Source organism: Anolis sagrei, chromosome 1, assembly GCF_037176765.1.
Source record: "Anolis sagrei isolate rAnoSag1 chromosome 1, rAnoSag1.mat, whole genome shotgun sequence".
In the NCBI taxonomy this organism is placed as follows: Eukaryota; Metazoa; Chordata; class Lepidosauria; order Squamata; family Dactyloidae; genus Anolis; species Anolis sagrei.
Genome location: NC_090021.1, coordinates 280,196,942 through 280,218,938, shown reverse-complemented (window position 1 = coordinate 280,218,938; position 21,997 = coordinate 280,196,942). Strand labels below are relative to the sequence as shown.

Genomic DNA, 21,997 nt, shown 5'->3' with positions numbered 1-21,997 from the left:
CAAATTCACACTAATAACCTCAAACTCGTATCCTGTTTGTGTGACTGAGTAGAGAAACTTTGTAAGGACATTTGCTGTAATAGTACTGTAGTTCCTTGCCTGTGTACATTAGAAAGTCCCTTGTTCAGCCTTTGAACTAAAGCCCAGTAACTGTAATGCCAGCATAAAAATCAGTTTGGATGGCTTAGGGAAGGTTAACACCCTCGTCATATTTGTTTTGCTGTCTGTGCCCCTGTTCAGAAGATTTCACCTCCCTTTTTGTCCATGTGACAATTGGATTTTGAAAATTTGGAGTTGTCATGGAAACAAGGATTGGCGATGAAGATTCAGCGGAGACACTTTTCCCTGGATACATCTTACAGGAGTGTATTTCCCTTCCTAGGACTAGATTTCCTTTCACTTCCTGGTTTTCCTCCTCCATTTGTAACTAGAAATTGTATGTAAGTTGGATGTTTGTAACTCAGGGAATGCCTAAAGCAGGCATCTTCAAACTGTGGCCTTCCAGCTGTTTGGGCCTTCAACTCCAAATTCCTGACAATTGAACAAGCTCAATAGGGCTTCTGGGAGTTGGAGGCCCAAACAGCTGGAGGGCTGCAGTTTGAGGATGCCTGGCCTAAAGTATATACTGTTGGACCCACTAGCCTCTGATCACAACAGCCAGTATGTTTTTGATTTTACATGCAACTTGTACACATTAGGTTTTGTTAGATGGAAATGAGCAGGCCAACATTGAGAGAATGGCTCTAGAAACGACTGACATTTTGTTTCTACGTCCCTGATTGAGTTTGTTTTTTGTAGAGAATAAATTGAGATCTTTCTCTACAGAGACCCCAAAAGGTGGAAGTGCCCATCCATTCACTGTAACCAAGCCTTTTAATTTAATATCTCTTGAAACATACAACTTCCATTTAAAAATCACACTTTCCATGAATACATTGACTTTAGCACTGAGTAATTAATTACATGCCACTTAAAAATACAATGTAAACAGCCCCTCTAACCAAGGCTTCTTGTGCAGTCTTTTAGGGAGACAGAAAAGGAGTACAACGAGGAAAGACCAGCGCTTCCCCTCAGCACCATTGTTGATGTTCCTGAGTTTAGGTTCAGCTCTCATTCACGTGCATACAGCAAGCCCCCCTTAAAATCAAGAATGCTCCCTTTTCTCTCAAAAAAGTTGCCATCAAGGGGGCGAGTTTGTTTCTGTGCTCATCTGTGAAAAGTAGTTTCTTCTACAATCAGCCTGGAAGGATTTGAAGTGGAATTGTAAATCTGAATTTGCCTCTTTTTACAAAAGTTGGAAAGACGGGACTGCAGAAGAGTAGCCTTGAGATTCTGGCCCCACCAAGAAATTGCGTTTTAACTCTTTTAAATGAATATGTGGCTTTAACCTAACATACAGGAATGTCACGATGGAGTCAGTAACCCAATTAAATTCACAGACCATTATTCCTGTCTGTAAGTTTGGACCACTTGCATACTTTTGGGTGGATTTATTATCACTAACTCAGGTGTGCCCCCTTGTGGAAGAATCTTGTAAGCATCTGAAACCTAGTTAAATTCCATTTTCCCCAAGTATCCTATGCATCAACCTTGCAAATGACTTCATGAGCTGCTATGCATATTTGGCTTCCAGAACTGACAAGGCTCAGATACTGAGTGGTCCAGAGGAAGTACTTTCTAACCTCCCCGTCTGAATAATTAAAGCCCCCTCAGAACAAGCTGACTTCAAGTGCTGCTTCAATACAAATCGAGGTCTAGGTCTCTGCTGCAAAGGAGAATCAATACTGAGACTAGATGAATTTCCCTTTGGCCTTTGACTCTGGCTTGTCCTTAAGAGTTCCTTGAAATGGAGTTCCTTTGAGTCACTGGACACCAAACAGAATTCACAGTGGCTTCCCCTAGCAGAAATCTGGTTCAGCTTAAATGGTACACAGATCCTACAGCAACACACCCTATTTAACAGAAAACTTTCCTTTAGGCAAACCAGGAATAAAAATGAACCTGATCAGTTCGTTTGTATCAGAGACAGGCAGGCTGAAGAATCAACGAGTGGTGTTCCCCCAAGACATTGAAAAAGCAATTGCGCCCCTTAATTTGTTCCACGAGAGGGGCCACCCTTGCTTCATGTATCTCAGGTGCCCACGTTGCATCGGTGGGAACCTACTGCTGGACTGTGCTTGCTAGAGAGTCCTTTGCGGCCTTCATATCACACGGCACCGTTTTCCTGTCTAGGTTTCTGTACCACAGTCCGAGGGCTGTTCAGCGAGGGAGCCAGTGTGCATAAGAATCCTGCCAGGAGGGTCAGCCCCAGGCCTCCCCAGGCACAGAACATGGACCAGCCATAGCCATGACTGATGTCTTCTGGCAAGCCGTAGACGTAGCGGGGATAACGGGACAGCTCAAAGTTGATCCCAGCCACACAGGTGCAAAGGGAAATGATGCAGCAGGTACCTGAGGAAGGAAGCAAAAAGAAAGGAAGGTTCATGCCTGACAGCAGTGCTTCTCAACTTCCCCACAAAGGGAAACATCAGGCTCGTGAGGCTTTCATGTAGAGAGGAAAGGAAAGGAAAATTGAAGGTTGTGCAAGAGTACACCAGGATCCTATCCACTAGAATGGACTCTTACTGGAGCTTATGTTAAGTGTCCTGTCCCCTCATCCCATGCTCTGCATCTCTTCTCCCTGTCTCATTGGTTTTGAATGCTTCTTATTCTTCCTTCACCATCAACTGCTATTTCATTTGCATCAGCCTCCTTACGCTCTGCATATGTGCTACATTATTTCTTCCATCATCCCAGCCCTCCCAGCTAGGGAATGATGGCAGACCGAGCTCCACACATGTGGGTGGCACCAGGCTAAGGGAGAATACATTTGCTTTAAGCTGCCCAGTTCTTTATTATATCAGCAAAAGCTTAAAATTGCTGTAATGTTTTGTGGTTTTGTCCAGCACCAGATCACACCTTGGGAATATGCCTCCTGCAGTTGCCCCTTTTGGTTTCCAAGGAAAGAAGCGCTGCATTCAATGACACAAAAATCCTATTAATCACACCATAATAATGTTGACAGTGGTTTCATGAAAAGCCACCAGTTGCTGCTGTTTCGGTGTGATAACAAAACGTAGCTTGAGTATCCCTTATCTGAAATTCCTGAAACCAAAACTGCTTTGGATTTTGGATTATCCTGTGAAACAACCCTGATTTGGGCAGCTGCAAGCACAGAAGAATGTGGTGAATAGTATTATCTGACACTTCATGTCATTTCAGCGTTTTGCCAAGTGGTGTTTAAACTCTAGTTAGCTGAAGCGTGGTTTCTTGTGATGGGAACCCATTACCCAGGCTTTAATTCATCGCGTACATGCATCACACCAACTGCACGGCTCTTGGACGTAAGCAAAAAAGAACTCTCACCTCCCATAAGGAAGAGCAGCCCTGCTACATATTGCATGAGCTCATGCTGTTTACAACAGCCCAGCATGCCAATAATCCATCCAAACAGGATGATGGAAACTGCCATACCAATGAAGCCAGCTGTCATTCTCCGCAGATCTGTGTGGAGGTGTTGGTTCAGTGAAGAAAGAAGAGGGGAAAGAAAGAGAAAGAGGAATAGAAGAGTGCTAGACGAAATAAGAGACAGAATCTTGCATTGCATAAATCTATGCTGCGGAAGCATTTCAGAAAGCAAAGCTACATTTCACAAAAATATTGAGCCTTTGTCAAGCCCTGAACCAGAGTCGGCAAAATAGCAAAGCTCTTTGGGAAGCTGGGCCCAGTTGTGAAATTCTGTTATGCTGGATATGTGTGTGTGGGTGTACTCTCACACATACAGATACACCGCACCCAACTTCCTCCTCCCTCCTCCCCCATCACCCTGTGGCTCTTGAATAGCACGAACAGGCATGATCCAAGTCATCAACCTGGCTTGAATTCAGAAGCATGACACACTAGCAGAGATGCTGCCTGGGTTGCTTTTTGTTAATATATTTCTGAAAAGCCTTGAAAGGGTTTTGGGAAGTTCAACAGACAGTACAGATAAGAAAAGGGCAAGAAGACTGTAAATGTTTCAGATTAATCAGTAGGCAGTTACTGTCAGGAACAAAAACAAAAAAGGAATTAGTATGTGAAATCAGGGAGGCATGTTCCCTAATAAGACAGCTATTGAACAAAGGGATACCTATCTTAAGCATAAAATTAAGAAGGCCCTAAACAAATTATAGCCATACATTTACCAAATGTCAGAAGTCAAGACAAATTTTCTGCCTTACCACCAGTCCAATAATATCTTAAACATGCTATGGACTGCGTGGACTAAGGGGGAAGAGAAAACTAGGCTGAACGCCCTTAATTTGGCCAGGCAAATGGCATAAATGTCAAACAGTTTCTGACTTTAGGTTTACATGGTTAATAATTTCAAAAGGATCATTCCTTATAACTCTCCCTTTTTTCAGGTTGTTTCTTTTAACCATTGTCTGTAGAGCAATGATAATCCATAAATTTTCAACAACCTTAGAATGTGTTGTCGAAGACTTTCATGGCTGGAATCACTGGGTTGCTGTGAGTTTTCCGGGCTGTATGGCCATGTGTCAGAAGCATTCTCTCCTGACATTTCACCCACATCTATTGCAAGCATCCTCAGAGGTGGTGAGATTTGTTGGAAACTAGGCAAGTGGGGTTTTATGGCAGCCAAACCTCACAACATCTGAGTATGCCTGCCACAGATGTGGGTGAAACATTAGGAGAGAATGCTTCTAGAACATGGCCATACAACCCGAAAAACTCACAACAACCCAACCTTAGAATAATTTATAGTCCGTTACTGTAATTAATTACAGCAGAATTCAAAACATTGTTCCAGTGCCAAAGGGACTTGACTGAACTCTACTTCTTTTCACTAAGAGATAACAGTGTGCCTAGATAAATAGATAGACAGAACTAGAGATTACTGTACTCGGATGAATCCAAGGGAGATCTGACACCTCCTCCATCAAGATGTCCTCATGTAAAGCTAATGCATAAGGAAGGAGGCTAAACTTTGTGTATGCTACTTTTTATGTATATGTTTTGAACAGGGAGGGTCATTCACACAGATAATTTCTTTAACCTACATTCCACAGCTTTGAATCATTGGCCATGCAAACAAAGAGATTCTGGGAGTTGATGTACCAAAAATAACATTTTACTGCTAAAAAGAGGCATGTGCAATTCTTCTTTGGTTTATCCCAAGTTCATATAGAATAGATGCCAGAGTGTTAAGCAAATGCTTAGGTTACTTACGGAGAGCATGCCATTCATCTTGGCGAATTGTGTTGGTAATATTGACCGGCAAATTGCGTGGCAAGGAAGATGAGGTGTAGTGATACTTCACAGCTGAGCAGCGCTGGATGATTCCTGAATGAGACAAAAGTACAGCCTTTAGGTGGAGATGCCTTATCTGAAAGCACGCTTCTGTGATCTTGCTTTGTCTCTGCAGCCCATTACACCCTGTGATGCCTCACGGAATCATAGAGTAGGAAGAGCCATCTAGACCAAGCCTCTGCTAGTACAGCAAACCATTGCTAAAGCATCTCTGAGAGGTGAGCATCAAAACATTGGCTGAAGCTAACTCTCAGCCTCATCCCTATTTTTGCAACATGTGGACAAACCAATGGTTACTGGTCTTATGAGTATTACAGTCAGGAGGAGGTAGATATGTGACCCTCCATATACTGTTGGACTGAATGTCCCAGCAACTGTAGCTTTGTTGTTGTTATAGTTTATTCGTTCAGTTGCTTCTGACTCTTCATGATGTCATGGACCAGCCCACTCCAGAGCTCCCAGTTGGCTATCACCACCCCCAGCTCCTTCAAGGTCAAGCCACTCACTTCAAGGATACCATCCAGCCATCTTGCCTTATAGTTAGGATGGGCAATTATATAAAATGCTGGGACTTGCAGTCCAACAATATATGAAGGCCCATATGATTTACAGAATCATAGGGTTTGAAGGAATCTCACAAGCCATCTAGTTTTACTGCCTGCCAATGAAAAAACACCCCGAAAGGTGACTGTCTAAATTCTGTTTAAAAACATCAAATGAAGGAAAATCCATCACCTTCCAAGGTAGACTATTCTATTATCAGACAGGTGTTCTTATTGGTGTACTACAGAAATATTACATGCCTTGAAGCACTTTTGATATTCAGAAGTTTTCGTTAGACACTAAGTGGTTACTACCCTTATTATACATTACTAGCCGTCCCATGCCACACGTTGCTGTGGCCCACATGGGGGTTCTGTGTGAGAGGTTTGGCCCAATTCTATCATTGGTGGGGTTCACAATTGTAAAGAAGCAGCGCTAATCTCACTAGAATGCCACCAAAAATTATGTGAGGAAGTATTAATCTTCTTTAATGCCACCAATATTCTGTGAGGAACCTTCTCCTAAATATCAATTAAGCTGCCACCGATATGTTTAGAGACGCTGGTTTATGTCTCTGTTTATCTTTAGATGTGTTGTGAGGTGACTTTGGTAGTGTGGAATGCACCAAGCATAAAAGCAATGGAGGAGGCAGGTTTGAAATACAAAGAGAACAAGTTTTATTGTTAACAGAACGTAATTGTTGCAGTTTTGAGAATTTGAACTTGGCACAAGGCTTGATGTTACAAAATGGCTGGTTTGAGATACATGCTTCTGATGATACTATTCTACAAACTTCTTCTTTAGTGAAGTGCTTATACTACTTCAGAGTTCCCTATTGTGAATGTCCACACTGTTTGCCCTATACTCGGAACAAACCACTGATCACCAGTCTTTCCTTACTGGCAATCCTGAAAACCCCCTCTGTTAGATTCTTTTAACCTAAGCAATCTAACAAGGTAACACCTTCAGCTCTCTTGCTGAAGAAATATTCACAAATTCTAGGAACTACTGAATTCTCACAGCTTCACAACAGAGCCCTAACTGGCTCTCCTCTTCCCCGGGTCTCATCCACCGGACTAAACTACTTTCCCCAGAGTCCTTTCTTGACTCTGCTATTTCCCAGAGCCCTTAACTGGCTCTGCTCTTCTCCGGGTCTCATCCACCGGACTAAAGCTTAACTGCCACTTTCAAACCTTTTCCTCCTTAAGCTCCGCCCACCTCCTCTTCTGCCTTGTCTTGTCACCATGGCAACCTATCCCTCACAGCTAGGCCATGGCAATAAATGTAATACATAAATGCAGTTTAAACACAGTACATTAAACACTCTATAATAAACGTTTCTCTACAACAATGCTCTGTGATTGTAGGTGTATTATAAATCCCAGCAACTATAACTCCCAAATGTCAAGAGTCTATTTTCCCCAAACTCCACATTTGGGCATATTGAGTATTCGTGTAGAGTTTGGTCCAGAGCCATCGTTGTTTGAGTCCACGGTGATTTCTGGATGTAGGTGAACTACAACTCCAAAACCAAAGGACACTGCCCAGCAAACCCTTCCAGTATTTTCTATTGGTCATAGGAGAACTGTGTGCCAAGTTTAGTTCAATTCCATCGTTGGTGGGGTTCAGAATGCTCTTTGATTGTAGGTGAACTATAAATCCCAGCAACTACAACTCCCAAATGACAAAATCACAATTTTTTGAGTGATGGTCACTCCTTGTGTTGTGAGACGTTTTGTTGCCAAATTTGGTGTGATTTCATTCATTGGTTCTTTTGTTTTTAAGGTACTCATTATGCACAGAGCATTTATATATATATATATATAGATTGTGTAATATAAGCAAGAATGACAACGTCAAATGCCAAACAATGCAATGCAATGGAAAAAAGAGCCAGAAGCATAAATGAGAAGTTCTAAAAAAATAAATAAATAAAGGAATTTGAATTGTGATTTCAGAAAGCCAGGATTTTTTAGTGTTTTCAGCATTGACTATGACTGTGAAGACCAGGATCCCCACTCAGCTGTGGGAAATCTACTGGGTGGCCTTTTGACAAATGACACTATCTCAACCTCAGAGAAAGGCAAAAATAATGCCTCCCTAACAAATTGTGATTTCACTTTTGGAAGTCTTCTCTGTCACTCTTCATAATTATTACCAGGAAAGGCTTACTTACAATGTAAATAATAAAATCCTTATATAAGATCAGCCCACAAGTGATATTTTCTATGTTATTTTGCGCTCAGAGTTTGAGAGCCAAATCAAACAACTAGCAAGGATGGGTTTTATTGCAAAACTCATAATGTCAGATCGTTACACCTTCCCGATCCCTTCCCAGCTCAAATCAGTTTCTATTGACTTTAGTAAGCCCCAGGACAATTCTGGTATCATCTACAATTGCTCTATATAGAAGCAAATTAAAACCTTAAGCTACTTTCCCCCATATTGTTTCAACAGAATTTATTATCAATAGCTTCAGCCTTGAGACACGGTGAAGCTGTATTTAATTATCCATTTCAGAAGCCTGCGAGAACATCAGTTTGTTATCCTATCTCAATTTTGTTGTTGACTTTGATGTCATGGACCTTTTGTAGAAAACACTATATAACAATAAGGTCATTTCGTTTTGCATATATTAAATAATCAGGGAAGGAACTAACTGTGGGAGAGAGCAAATGGAATATTGAGAGTAAAGGCTGATTGGTAAAATACATTAAAGGATTTTAATTGGGTTGGTGATTGACAGTTGCTTGCTATAAATTGGATCAGTAGAGTGTGGTATGAATGAGTGAGGATTAAAGTTTTTTAAAGTCAGCTTTAGGAATAAATCAGTAGAATTTAAGAATCTGAAGATACACCTACAACATAGACACCAGTTTAACTGCCTTGGCTCAATGCTGTGGAATCATGCAAGTGTTCGGTGAGGCACCAGAAGTCTTTGGCAGAGAAGGCTAAAGACCTTGTAAAACTACAATTCCCTTTACTCCATAGCTTTGCATCATGACAGTTAAAGAGGCATCAAACTGCATTAATTTTACAGCTTAGATGCACTGATCAGTAGTCTACATTATTTAATGCACTGTAGGATTTTCCATTACATTGCCAACAATTTTATTAACATACTTTCAAAATTACAAAGTACTGTATATTCTGGTGTATAAGACTACTTTTTAACCCAAGAAAATCTTCGCAAAAGTCAGGGGGCGTCTTATACGCGGGGTCGTCTTATACACGAGAGTAGTCTTATACATGGGAGTAGCCTTATACATGGGAGTAGTCTTATACGCTGGAGTAGTCTTATACACAGGAGTAGTCTTATACACTGGAGTAGTCTTACACATGGGAGTAGTCTTATGCACGGGAGTAGTCTTATAGAGCAGGTGCTGAAACTTCCAATCGGACTGGAGAATCTGTGGTTGACTCAAGGCATTTTATCCTAGCACTTAAGACCTGGCTTTTTACTAGAGCATTTGACCCATGTTAATTTTAATATTTGTATGTACGTGTTTTATCCTGTATAATTTCTGCTATGTAAATCGCCTGGAGCATCTCGGATAGAGGGCGATTAATAAGTAATTAAAGATGATGATGATGATGATGGTTGCCGCATATGGTGGGGGAACTAAAAAATGGCAGTGGCCGTGTCCCTGACGTATGCAGCGACTGGATGAAAGCATGAAGGGCTACGCTGCACAAGTACGATAGAAAAAAATCTATTCATCAGGATTAATGCGGTCCCGATGGTGAGGTGAAGGGGCGCCTCACCAAGAAGTTGTAAGTGAAGGGCGGAGCAAGCTGCAGGCGTATGGAAAAAAGAGATAGAGTGGCTCTGGGCCCAGATAAACACACCTCTTTTACCTGTCTGACCTCCTCCTCTGCCTCTCAGATCTCACTCGTGAAGACTGCAGTGAAGAGGTGCAAGTGCACATGTGCGAGATCTGAGAGGCAGAGAAGGAGGTACAGTAATAGGAAAATTACTATATTGAAATCAAATCTGATGCTTTTTTAAAAAATTGGTGTGCGTTGAAAAGTGGTAGTCTTATACAGCAAATATATCCCAAACTCTATATTTTAACTGGAAAAGTTGGGGGTTGTCTTATACGCCCAGTCGTCTTATATGTTATATATATTGTACTACAGTGGGCTGTGGAATGTTGTCTAAAAAGGAATAATTCTACATTGTAGATGCACCTTGAGTTGGTAGTTTATGAAGAAAAGAGTATGAGTGGGAGTTAAATATTTCTTTTAAATGTATTACATTATTTGTTATGTTCAGCTTCTGTTAATAAGTCATTGTTTTTATTATTCATATACTTTTGGCTTCCTAAAACAATATAATAGTGGTTCTCAACATGTGGGTCACCAGGTGTTTTGGCCTACAACTCCCAGAAATCCCAGCCAGTTTACCAGCTTTTAGGATTTCTGGGAGTTGAAGGCCAAAACATTTGGGAACCCACAAGTATCTCCTACTCAGAATGCTTGGGACCAAAAGTGCTTTGAATTTTGGAATTTTCTCCCAGATTTTGGAATGCTGCTATTTGCATATATGCACATAATAAAGGAGAGCTCTTGGAAATGAGATCCAAGACTAAACATGAAATCCATTTATGTTTCATATACACCTTACACACATAGCCTGAAAGGACTTTTGTGCATGAAACAAAGTTTATGTACACCAAACTATCAGAAAGCAAAGACCTCACTTTTCTCCCATGTGGGCAATTTAAGGTTCTGGGACATTTTAGATATTGAAAATCTGGATAAAGGATGTTCAATCCACATAAAGATTGGGTTCAGACACAGTGTCTGTGGTGAGAACACGGGATAAAGACAGCTGGTGTCTAGTTATGTAATGTTGCTCACAGGAACCATGAGGGCATCTAGTAGGTCCCTGCAATAGTGACCACAGCAGTGAGACTGGAAGAGTCCTTATAGTGGTGACAGAGGTGGGAATAGAAGCCCTCACTTTTGGAGGTCTTCATATATGGTGTCAGTTACAATCTAACACCTAATGAGAAAAGTATTTGGGTAATAGGGCAAAATTGTCATAGTGACACATCCAGTCCAATCTAGTCTTTGCAAACCTCAATTTTTGCTATTGAAAAATCTCCCCCTCCTTTGTGGCCATGAAATAAGCAGCATTATTATTTTTTTGAAATCAAATAGATGCTTGCCAAAGATAGGTGGAAAAGAATTATTCAGAACTTAACTTTCCTTCTCTGGTTAAAAAGCATATATTTGATAGCCTTGAACACATCAAGATGACTACAGAAAATGAGCATGCTCTACAAAGATGAATCAATCCATGCTAATTCTAAATACAAGAGCAGACATGGTGCAATGGTTTGAACATTGGACTGCAACTATGGAGCCCAGGGTTTGAATCTGTAGTCAGCTATGATAAATCCATTGGGTGACCTTGGGCAAGTCTAAGTCTCCTGGCATCAGAAGAAGATAAAGTCAACTCCACAAACACATCTTGCCAAGAAAACCCTGTGATAGGTTCACCTTAGGGCAGTCATTCCCATCCTGTGATCCATGGACCACCAGTGGTCCACAAGAACAAAAATATGGTCTGCGGCCTCACCATTACTACACCGTTGCCTCGAAACCATGTGGCAACGAGAGTGGCTGGTCTTATAGTGTTGAGGCAACGGGAATGTCAGGAGGGGAGAGGCTGACTACCCACGAAAGACTACTACCACATCATGGTTTTCTGTGGGTGAGCAGATGTAGACTACTGGATGGCATATGTTCTGTATCAGAAACTAGAGCTGATGTGGTCTGTCCAATGCAATTTTCTGAATCATCACCCCAAATAACCAAACCGAATCTAAACTTGACCAAAACTGCTTTGTAGCCCTTTTGGTACTGATGTTGCAGAGTGGTCCCTGGTCAAAGTGGTCCCTGGTCAAAAAAAGGTTGGGAGTCACCATACATCGGAAACAACCTGAAGGCACACAACAACTACAAATAAGGAAAATAAGTCACTATTTAAAATTTAAAATTATGCTCTAACTCACATGGGGGTTTGGGGGGTTTTTTTGGGAAGGGGGTTGGTTTTTACCTTTCATGGCCCATTAATGGCCTTAATAAAGGTTAATACATTGTTATTTTTTTTTGTAAAATCTCTAACTGACTGACACCCTTTAGCTTATTTTCATTTCCTTTGCTATACCTCCTTACATTACTATTTCTAGACACATAGCACCAGGAACAAATGAATGGAGGGAAGCAGGAATAGATGGCTGGATTCTATGACATATCCTGTATGTCAATAATAAAATGCCATCAAGGTACTGAAGCTCTGAAATCTGGACAGAAAATTATCTCTACAGAGCTACAGAAAGACAAGGCCAAAGGTTGTCAATTAATGCTCCCATTTTAATGGCGAGGAGGACCAAAGCTAAGAGATAATTGATACAAGGGCAGCTATGGTAGGATTTCATTTTAAACTTTCAGTTTTGCTTGGTATTGTCAAACCTTAGAAATCCATGTAAATCCTCTAGAGATCTAGAGACATTCATTTAACATTTGCCCGCCCCCCATGGTAGGCATTATCTGCTTAACAAACTCGGTGGCAAACCTATACTCAGCTCAGTGCCTAGCTGAATATAAAGGTATTTTTAATGACATGCCTTTTAAGTGAAAACCCAGGGAATGAACAAAACCTCTCAGTGCTAATCCGCATCCCTTGCCTCTTCCATTTCTTCTTCCCTGTCGATTGGCCTTGTTGTACGGCTTTAGTTTGCCTTGTTACAGCTAAAGCTGTTATATTGCTATAAGCTAAAAACAGGACTCTGTTAAAACATCAAACTAAATAATAAAAAAAAGAAATCTACAAATCTGTGAGTCCATGACATCTTTCAAAAGGTGACTCAATGGCATGAATTTGGAAGGGAGGGGATACTGTTCTAATTATTATAATGCATGGTGAGCTATACATCTTATAAAAATGACTCAGTCCCATGAATTTTGGGGGACACCGTTGTAATTATTACAATGCATGGTGAGCTATAGATTAGTCCATCTGCTTTGATTATAAAAAAGGCAAACCGAAAACAGTGAAAGGCTGAACCAAAAAATTCACATTATATGACTGAGAAGATAACCTGTACCCTAATGTTTAATGCTGTCCAAAGTTGGACTATGGAGATAGGCACCATGTGGCTCTCCCAAAGTTCTTGGGCTGAAGAGCTTTTTGTTTGTCACTACTGTACTGTTAGGAATGATAGGAGTTGCAATCTAACATCTGGAAGACCACAAGCTGTCCTTGCTAATGTACCGGGAGAAGTGATTTTAGATACACTAGTAGCTTTCCGATCTAGAGTAAAAAGGAACCTTGGAAAGCAATCCAGTACATAGGCACAGTTAAGTCCACTGGGCTTAGTGACATAGGGACATGTCACTCTGCAGCAGATTGTGGTCCAGTTGTACGTACAATATGAATGAACATCTGGCAAAGCCTCAAAAAAGATAAAACATATTAGAACAGTGTTTAGAAAATGAGCAACAGAGTTGGTTTTAAATCCCTCTGGCAGCATCAATGAGGGAAGGAAACCCTGGGCTAGAGGAAAAGAGGAAGCCTCAGAGAGAAGAATAATCAAATGATGCAGAAGAATACCAATTAATGAAATGAAATAAATGAAATGAAATGCCTCTTAATGGATGCAATCAAGGTGGAAACATCAAATGGCAAATGGACGCTAGAGAATTGAAATTCAGGAAATTGCTGATTATTTCATAATTGGTTCTATAAACAGAAGCCAGAGCTGTATCTTACACACAATGCTGAATTAGAAACAGAAGATCTGCAATAATTGCATGTTATTGTTGTTGCCGAGTTACATGCTGGACAATGACACTTTCCTTTCACACCCAATTGTTGGTAAGCCTGTGTTTACTTATAGCACATGTGTTAAATGAAAGGCCCATGAACTGAATCTGGCTCACCCATCAATGTATGTGGCTCGCATGGCTTTCAATGCCAGAGCAACATAGTTGCATTTATACAATCTTACAATTACAAATGGTCTTTTGAAGGCAACCATAGAGCTGATGTGGCCCTCAGTGAACATGAGTTTGACAGCCCCAAGTCATAGGCACCCTCTTAGCTGTCAACGACTACATACTATCAAAAATGGACTGCACAGCACAGATGTAAACACAGAGATAAGATTCTGGTACAAACCCAGAAGCCATTTGTTCCCTCCAGTATTGCAGATCCCAGTGGTGTCACCTACAACAGTAAGCATTTATTCACTTCCTTATCTTTTCATTGGGAGCATGCCATTCTTGGCCAGAAATGACCTTCGGCATCCTGCATAGGACAAACAGGACCATTGCGATACGGAACAATAAACAGGCCACACATTTGACATCAGCAGTGATTACACTCAAAACGCAGTGTAAAATATTTTTTATCTCCCAGGACACTCTATCACCAACTTCAGGACACTCTATTACCAATTTCAATGTGATTATTATGGAGTAAAGGAACAGCAAATGAAGATTAGAGAGAGCCATCTGAATTATGATACATTAATTCTTATTTATCATTAAAGGGTTGTATCAGAATAATGGTTTCCTATCACCCTATAACTATTACTAGGTTGGGTACCACATTGGTTTCGTACATGGCCCATATTAATAAATCCTTCTCTTAATGTTTCCCCAGCAACAGCAAAAGCATCCCTCTGGGTATCTAAACCAGGAAATCCCATTTGGATGGTCCCCCCACGAGGGTCTGCCTCCAGGGGCAAACCAAGAATGGGCAACTTGGAAGTCCCTGAACAGACTCAGCAGTGGAGTGGGCAGATCAAAAGACAACCTGGCAAACTGAAACTACCTTAAAAATCCTCCACTTTGTGCAACTGTGGAGCAGAACAAACAACATTGCACCTGTATGCTTGTCCATAATGCCCTGCCTCATGTACAGAGGAAGAATTGTTTAAAGCTATAAACAATACGGTTGCTGTTCCATGGTTTTGGTCAAAAATTATTTAGCTACTTGTGTTCTTTCTATTTTTATCAGTTTTATACTTACGTATGCAATACTTTTGATATGAAATATTATATATTATTAATAAATCTTCAAGATGCAACAGGACTATCTGGGTTTTCCACACAACAGAATAACTCAGTTACCCTTTTGGGAAAAGGGTAATTCATTGCATTAAATTAATGAATGACCTCCAAACATATATTGTAGTATAAAGTACTGAGTTGAAGTTTATTTCAGGAAACAGATTCTTATGTGTTATTTCCAAGATGCATCTAATTTCACCAAGAGTATTGCTAACGACCAGTATTTAGTGTCAGTACTTTCTATATCAAATCCCACTCTCATCTCACAGTCATAGCCCACTGACACTCACATGCGCTATGTATACGTATCTGAACATCTAAGCCTTCATTCACGTGAGGAAGCAATTTGTAATCTAAGAAAGATCATGCAATAATTAATCTATGTGTGTTAAAGCATCTACACAACTTTTATTCTGTTGCAACCAATTATCGTGGCTACGACTTTAGAAATCTGTATAGATGCTGTTTTACAATGAACAGATCTGACAGGTTGCTGCCCCAAGAAGTTTACAATCCAAAAATAGGCACAGGAAAACAACAAAAGAGTAGGAGGTAGAGGAGCAGAGATAAACATTGGGATAATAGGCTGTTATTTCAATTATTTGTGCTTTTGTTAAATTACAGTTGGGTAATGATAAAAAAGGCTTCCTAGAAAAGGCAACTTAGAGGTGATTTGGGGACCAAAGACATGTATACAACTGTATGTCCCAACAAGAGTAGGCTCACTAGGAGTTATGTAAACGTTGACTTCCCTTCACTAATTCAATGAATTTTATTTAGTTGGGAGACATATTTGGATTCAGGCCAAAGGGTCACATATGAGTCATTAGTCATACATAGATTTGTCAAGTTAATGCCAACTGATCATCTAAATATCTCTATATTCTGGCAGAGGAATTCTACCTTAATGTATAGGAAGAAGGTGATGGGAGAGTAATCATTCTGTCAGTCCAGTACAGCTAAGAGAATAGTTGAAAGGGTATTCCCTCCCTTTACACTGCGCTTGGCCTGCAATCCATTACATCATGTCTAAGGATTACAAGACTCCTAAGGATAGCCAAGTCTCAGGTTCTTTTGAAACATGGGAATAATTGGCCTTGGCTCTGAAGATCCACACTTTTTTTGACCATGAAGATCCACACCTTTCTTGACTCATCCTGAGATTTTCTCTATTCCTTCAGCAAAACATCTATGTTGGTGGTGGAATTGTCCAGAGTCCAATGTATGGCATCTACTTTATTTCTGCCTGTGTTAATATGTAACATCTCGTAACCCTACTAATGTCAGGTTTAATTCTGTTTCCAAATGTAGGATGCTTTGGTCTGGATCCTTTTGGTGATCTCAGACAGAATAGACCTATTGAATCATTGGCTAAATTATGAGTCAATGCTTATATAAGTCCCTTTGTTGTGATGGATTTAACACTGGGTCAGTATGTTTCAGTCCATTAATTTTTTACTTGATTTAATATTTCTTCTGGAAATCAGTTAGTAGTGAAAGCTGTGCTTGTACCACTAAGCTATATCCTTACTCTGGGTACTTCTAATACAAGAATGTGATATAAATTGTTATTAGGAGTTGCTACTACTATTAATGCTAATAATAATTTTGTAGAGTGGGCAGGAAATGACACAGTGCCTGTTTGCAATTTCTTCCATTCCCTGGAAAACAGATCTTGGAATATGAAGGAATGGACTGAAACATCTTGTACCGCCTAGAAGGACAGCTCATGCTTATTGAATGTACTACAATGTGTTACACTTGAACTTCCCAGCTCCTATAGGAAAAAGGCACCCCTTCTTATAAGGCGTACAATCCAGTTATTAAAAAGCAGAGATCCAATCTTTGATTTGTTAATCAGTTACAAACTGTAACGAAGATAACTTGTGGTTCAGTCTCTTTAGCACAATTTTACAGCTACTTTCTGCTGCTTTTGAAAACCTATTCAGTTCTTGGTCACATGTCAGCAAAACCAAATACATTTTTCTTGGCATCTCATGCCAGAAGGTGGCACACCAGAGACTATTCACAAAAGTGTTCTGCATAATGGTCAAAACATGTTTTAATAGATCCGCCAAGTGATGAAAGGTGAGATTTCCCTCATCTTCATATTTTGCATTTAACGTGCATTTGGTTGTCAGAGATAACCATGTGCTTGAATTGAAATCCTCCCTGAAGGGAAAACATGTTTTCCGTTTAACATTTAAGTTGACCCTAAGTGCCAGAGGGAACTATCCTGAAAGTGGCCTGCAGCTGAATAGGGAGTAGTTGGGTGGCAACAGTGGCATCCATCATAGTTTGCCATGTTGTCAACCATAACAATCCAATGCCACTCAAGGATATTTTTTATTATGTGGTGATGATGAACATGTTCTAGGGCTTCTTAAATTTTTTCCACTTGTGACCTCTTTCTGCCTGATAAATTTTTACATGACCCCAGGTGTTTAGGTATATAAAATAGACATAAAAATCAATACTTTACTTATAGTAAGCCATCCCAAGTCCCTTTGGAAAGATGGTAGCGGGATATAAATAAAATTATTTATTTATTTATTTATTCTATTTATACCCTACCTTTCTCAACCCCGAAGGGGACTCAAGGAGCCTTACATACTGGTAATTATTCAATGCCTCAGAGCGACAAGCAATTCTAATGACATTTAAATTACAATTCAGATTAAAAATTAAAATTAATACATATTAAACATTGAAAACATTACATTCAATATTAAAATTTCTTCTTCTTCTTATTATTATTATTAAAAAGCAACATTTGCAAGTCTTGCTAAACAAGTGGATTTTCCTTTTTGTGTGCAGCGGAATCATTTTGTGTGGATCTACTGTAAATACTGCACATTGCTGCTAACAGATTTGTGTAAGTGAGTGGTATCCAGAATTTTTTTGCTATTGACAATTTTCCACGACTCCAACATTGAACTAAGGAGGCCCCATTTGGGACCAGGACCCACAGATTAAGAAGCAGTGCCCTATTTTATGGTTCTCCTGCCCTGATTTATTCACAAGAGGTTTGCCATTGCATTTATTTATGACTGAGAGAGAGCAACTTGCCCAAGGTGACCCTGTCGGTCCTGGTAGCTGAGGGGGGATTCAATTCTGGGACTAGCTCAGCATTCAACCACTATATTATATTAAATCTATAACACTGTGGTGGCACAATGAGTTAAACCCTTGTGCAGGCTGAATGGCTGACCTGAAGACCTGAAGGTCAGCCGTTCGGATCTGTGAGACGGGGCAAGTTCCCATCTGTCACCCCCAGCTTCCCATGCAGGAACATGAGAGAAGTCTCCCACAGGATGGTAACACATCTGGGCATCCCTGGGCAACATCCTTGCAGACAGCTGATTCTTTCTCACCAGAAGCGACTTACAGTATATTCTCAATTTGCTTCTGACATAATAAAAAATTGAATCTTTGTAGGTGAAGATGTAAAGCACAGCAATTGCCTTAAATTCTGGTTTTGCCACTGAAATGCGCAGCCTTACTGCCCAGACAGTGCTGCTGGGGGAATACAGATGTATTTCCCTTGAGGACTATAGGTTCATTGTGCATACAGGGCATCCATATCCAACAAATTGCCTTCCCCTTTGCCTGTATGATGATGCAGCTAGAGAGCATTCACTCAAACACACACACACCCCTCTATGTATCTTTAGACTTTAATATGCCTACTCTCTTGTGTATGTGTACACACTGACACTCTGAATCATGGGCAGATGGACAACCCTGACCATGCGGATGGACGAATTCGCCAGAGAACCATAGCATGCCAACTGATTAATTAGAAATACGATCAGCATCCCTTTCCCCAGCTGCTGCAACCATAAATTCTTGCCAACTGCACTCGTTCTCAGTCTGTCTCATGCAGGACAGATATGTACAGGGAGACAATTCTTCCATAAATGAGAACCTCTGTGTGTGTGTGTGCTTGAGGAGGAGAAGGAAAGGAGTGGAAAGCAATCTCAAAATGTGATGAAGATTAAGATCGGCTGGGGAGGCTCTGCTCTCAGGTCGCGACTGGTGGGGACGAGAGACAGGGCCTTCTCAGTGGTAGCCCCTCAGCTATGGAATTCCCTCCCCAGTGACATTAGATCAGCCCCCTCCCTCCTGACCTTCAGAAGAAAAGTAAAAACTTGGCTGTGGGATCGAGCTTTCGGGGAATTGTGCAGTGCAACAACAGATTTGGAATATGTGCAATGACTATGGAATGGCTTGGACCACGACTATGGACGGCGTGATTTTAATATGGAATGGAATGTTTTTAAAATGTTTAATATGTATTAATTTTAATTTAATTTAAATATTTTGGAATTGTATATGTTTAAGGCATTGAATAATTGCCTCTATGTAAGCCGCCTTGAGTCCACTTTGTGGTGGACTCAAACATGATGGAAACAACCACAGGGTAGGGTTGAGAGTTTTTCGGTCTGTACAGCCATGTTCCAGAAGCATTCTCTCCTGATAACTATGGCAGGCATCCTCAGAGGTTGTGAGGTTTGTTGGAAATTAGGCAATTGGGTTTTATATATCAGTGGAATGTTCAGGGTGGGAGAAAGAACTCTTGTCTCTTTGAGGAAAGTGTGAATGTTGCAATTGGCCACCTTGATTAGCACTAAATAGCCTTTCAGCTTCAAAGCCTGACTGCGTCCTCCCTGGGGGAATCCTTTGTTGCGAGGTGTTAGCTGGCGCTGATTGTTTCCTGTCTGGAATTCCCCTGTTTTCAGAGTGTTGTTCTTTCTTTACTGTCCTGATACTAGAGTTTTTAATACTGGTAGCCAGATTTTGTTCATTTTCATGATTTCCTCCTTTCTGTTGAAATTGTCCACATTTTTTTCCGTGTCAGGAGTGACTTGAGAAACTGCAAGTCACTTCTGGTGTGAGAGAATTGGCTGTCTGCAAGGACGTTGCCCAGGGGTTGCCTGGATGTTTTGATGTTTTACCGTCCTTGTGGAAGGCTTTTCTCATGTCCCTGCATGGGGAGCTGGAGCTGACAGAGGGAGCACATCCACACTCTCCCCGGATTTGAACCTGTGGTGCAGCTGATGGGAATGAGGGACAGAACCATCTCAGTGGTGGCCCCTTGGCTGTGGAACTCCCTTCCCCGCGACATTAGGTCAGTTTCTTCCCTCCTGTCCTTTAGAAAGAAAGTTAAGGAAGCAAGCATTTGTGGAGTAGTTGTAGTGCAATATGTCCACGCATGGGGAGCTGGAGCTGACAGAGGGGGTTTATCCGCACTCTCCCCAGATTTGAACCTTGTAGACAACCACAGGGTTGTTGGGATTCATGACAAACCCATGCCGCCCCCAGCTCCATCTGTTGAGCCTAGAATCATAGACTTGGAAGAGACCTCATGGGCCATCCAGTCCAACCCCCTGCCAAGAGGCAAGAAAACTGCATTCAAAGCACCACTGACAGATGGCCACCTAGCCTCTGTTTAAAAGCTTCCAAAGAAGGAGCCTCCACCACAGTCCAGGGCAGAGAGTTCCACTGCTGAACAGCTCTCACAGTCAGGAAGTTCTTTCTAATGTTCAGATCGAATCTCCTTTCTTGTAGTTTGAAACCATTGTTCGGTGTCCTAGTCTGCAGGGCAGCAGAAAACAAGCTTGCTCCCTCCTCCCTATGATTTTCTTTCACATATTTATACATGGCTATCATATCTCCTCTCAGCCTTCTTTTCTTCTTCAGCTCTTTAAACCGCTCCTCATAGGGCTTGTTCTCCAGACCCTTGATCATTTTAGTCACCCTCCTCTGGACGCATTCCAGCTTGTCAGTATCTCCCTTCAATTGTGGTGCCCAGAACTGGACACAATATTCCAGGTGTGGTCTAACCAAGGCAGAATAGAGAGGCAGCATGACTTCTCTGGATCGAGACACTAGACTCGTATTGATGCAGGCCAAAATCCCATTGGCTTTTTTGCCGCCGCATCACATTGTTGGCTCATGTTTAACTTGTTGTTCACGAGGACCCCAAGATCTTTTTCACAGGTACTGCTCTTGAGCCAGGCATTGTCCCCCATTCTGTATCTTTGCATTTCATTTCTTCTGCCTTAGTGGAGTATCTTGCCTCTATGTGATGTGATAGCAAGCTTCCAGGCCCTTGGACAACTGTGGCTTCGGTGGGAGGGAATCAAGAGGGGAGGAAATGAAGGTGAAAAGGAGCCTTGAAAAGAGAAAGGCATGGGCCTGGATGGGAGCTCAGCAGAAGCGTCGCTCTTGGGAAGGAGGAAGGAGGCTTTGGGGAATGCGGCAAGGGTTCAGCACCTTGGACAGCGGCGTCGCCCATAGGCTTGGCTGGTGGGAGGGAGAGGCGCACAAGGACCCAGCCCAGCCTCGCCTCGCTCGCCTCCCCCTCCTCCTTGCCCTTTCTCTTCCCTCCCTCCCTCCCCCATTTCCTTCCTTCCATTCTTCCTTCCCTCCCTCGCTTACCTTTCTGGATGAGCTCCTCGCTGTCAGGCTCGAAGCCCTCGCGGTGGCAGCGCCGCCAGAGGCCCGAGACGGTGGAGTTGAAGCGCCGGCCGCAGTGCGATTCCAGGACCAGGGCGGCGGGGCGCGCGGGAGGGGCCGGGGGAGAGCCCCCCGCCGCCGCCTTCTCCGCCGCCTTCTCGGCCGCCGCCTTCCCCGCTTCTGCGGCCCGGGCCGCGTCCGGGGCCTGGTCCTCCTTCCCGGCGGCGGCGGCGAGGAGGGCCCTGGGCGGGCGGGCGCGGAGGGGCAGCTGCGGGATGGGCGCCGACATGGAGCCCGGCGGGTCGCTGATGGGGTGGCGCTTGTGGCCGTAGCCCCGGCAGCGCTCGCGGTGCCTCCGCGCGTCCGTCTCGTACCAGGAGTCGGTGCCGATGGCCACGGCCAGCAGGGCCAGGGCGGCGGCGGCCAGCAGCAGACCCGCGCAGCTCAGCGCCTGAGCCGCCGCCGCCATCTTGGCCGCCCCCCGCCGAGGACACCTCCACCAGCCAGCCAGAGCGCGCGCGCCCGCCCCGCCGCGCCCCCTGCAGGCCGCACGCGG

The 21,997-nt window shown here is 42.4% G+C and overlaps 1 protein-coding gene across 2 annotated transcripts; it reads right to left on the bottom strand.

The window, feature by feature from the left end:
- Nucleotides 1-854: 854 nt before the first annotated feature.
- LOC132767766 (transmembrane protein 178B-like) lies at nt 855-21,923 on the bottom strand. Of its 2 annotated transcripts, XM_060763075.2 has the most exons (4): nt 21,424-21,923; nt 5,269-5,382; nt 3,406-3,543; nt 855-2,451 (listed from the first exon to the last, which is right to left on the bottom strand). In XM_060763075.2, exons 1-4 carry the CDS (start codon nt 21,908-21,910, stop codon nt 2,207-2,209), a joined length of 984 nt encoding a protein of 327 aa, XP_060619058.2. In that variant the 5' UTR covers nt 21,911-21,923; the 3' UTR covers nt 855-2,206. The 2 variants fall into 2 exon arrangements, with proteins under 2 accessions (XP_060619058.2, XP_060619066.2); XM_060763083.2 differs by lacking the exon at nt 3,406-3,543.
- Nucleotides 21,924-21,997: the final 74 nt, after the last annotated feature.

Excerpts from the sequence above, each read along its gene's own strand:
- LOC132767766 (XM_060763075.2), bottom strand. The coding sequence starts at position 21,910 with ATGGCGGCGGCGGCTCAGGCGCTGAGCTGCGCGGGTCTGCTGCTGGCC. Across the intron at positions 5,383-21,423 it reads CGAGGAGCTCATCCAGAAAG|GAATCATCCAGCGCTGCTCA; the intron begins GTAAGCGAGGGA and ends TGTCTCATTCAG. Across the intron at positions 3,544-5,268 it reads AGATGAATGGCATGCTCTCC|ATCTGCGGAGAATGACAGCT; the intron begins GTAAGTAACCTA and ends ACCTCCACACAG.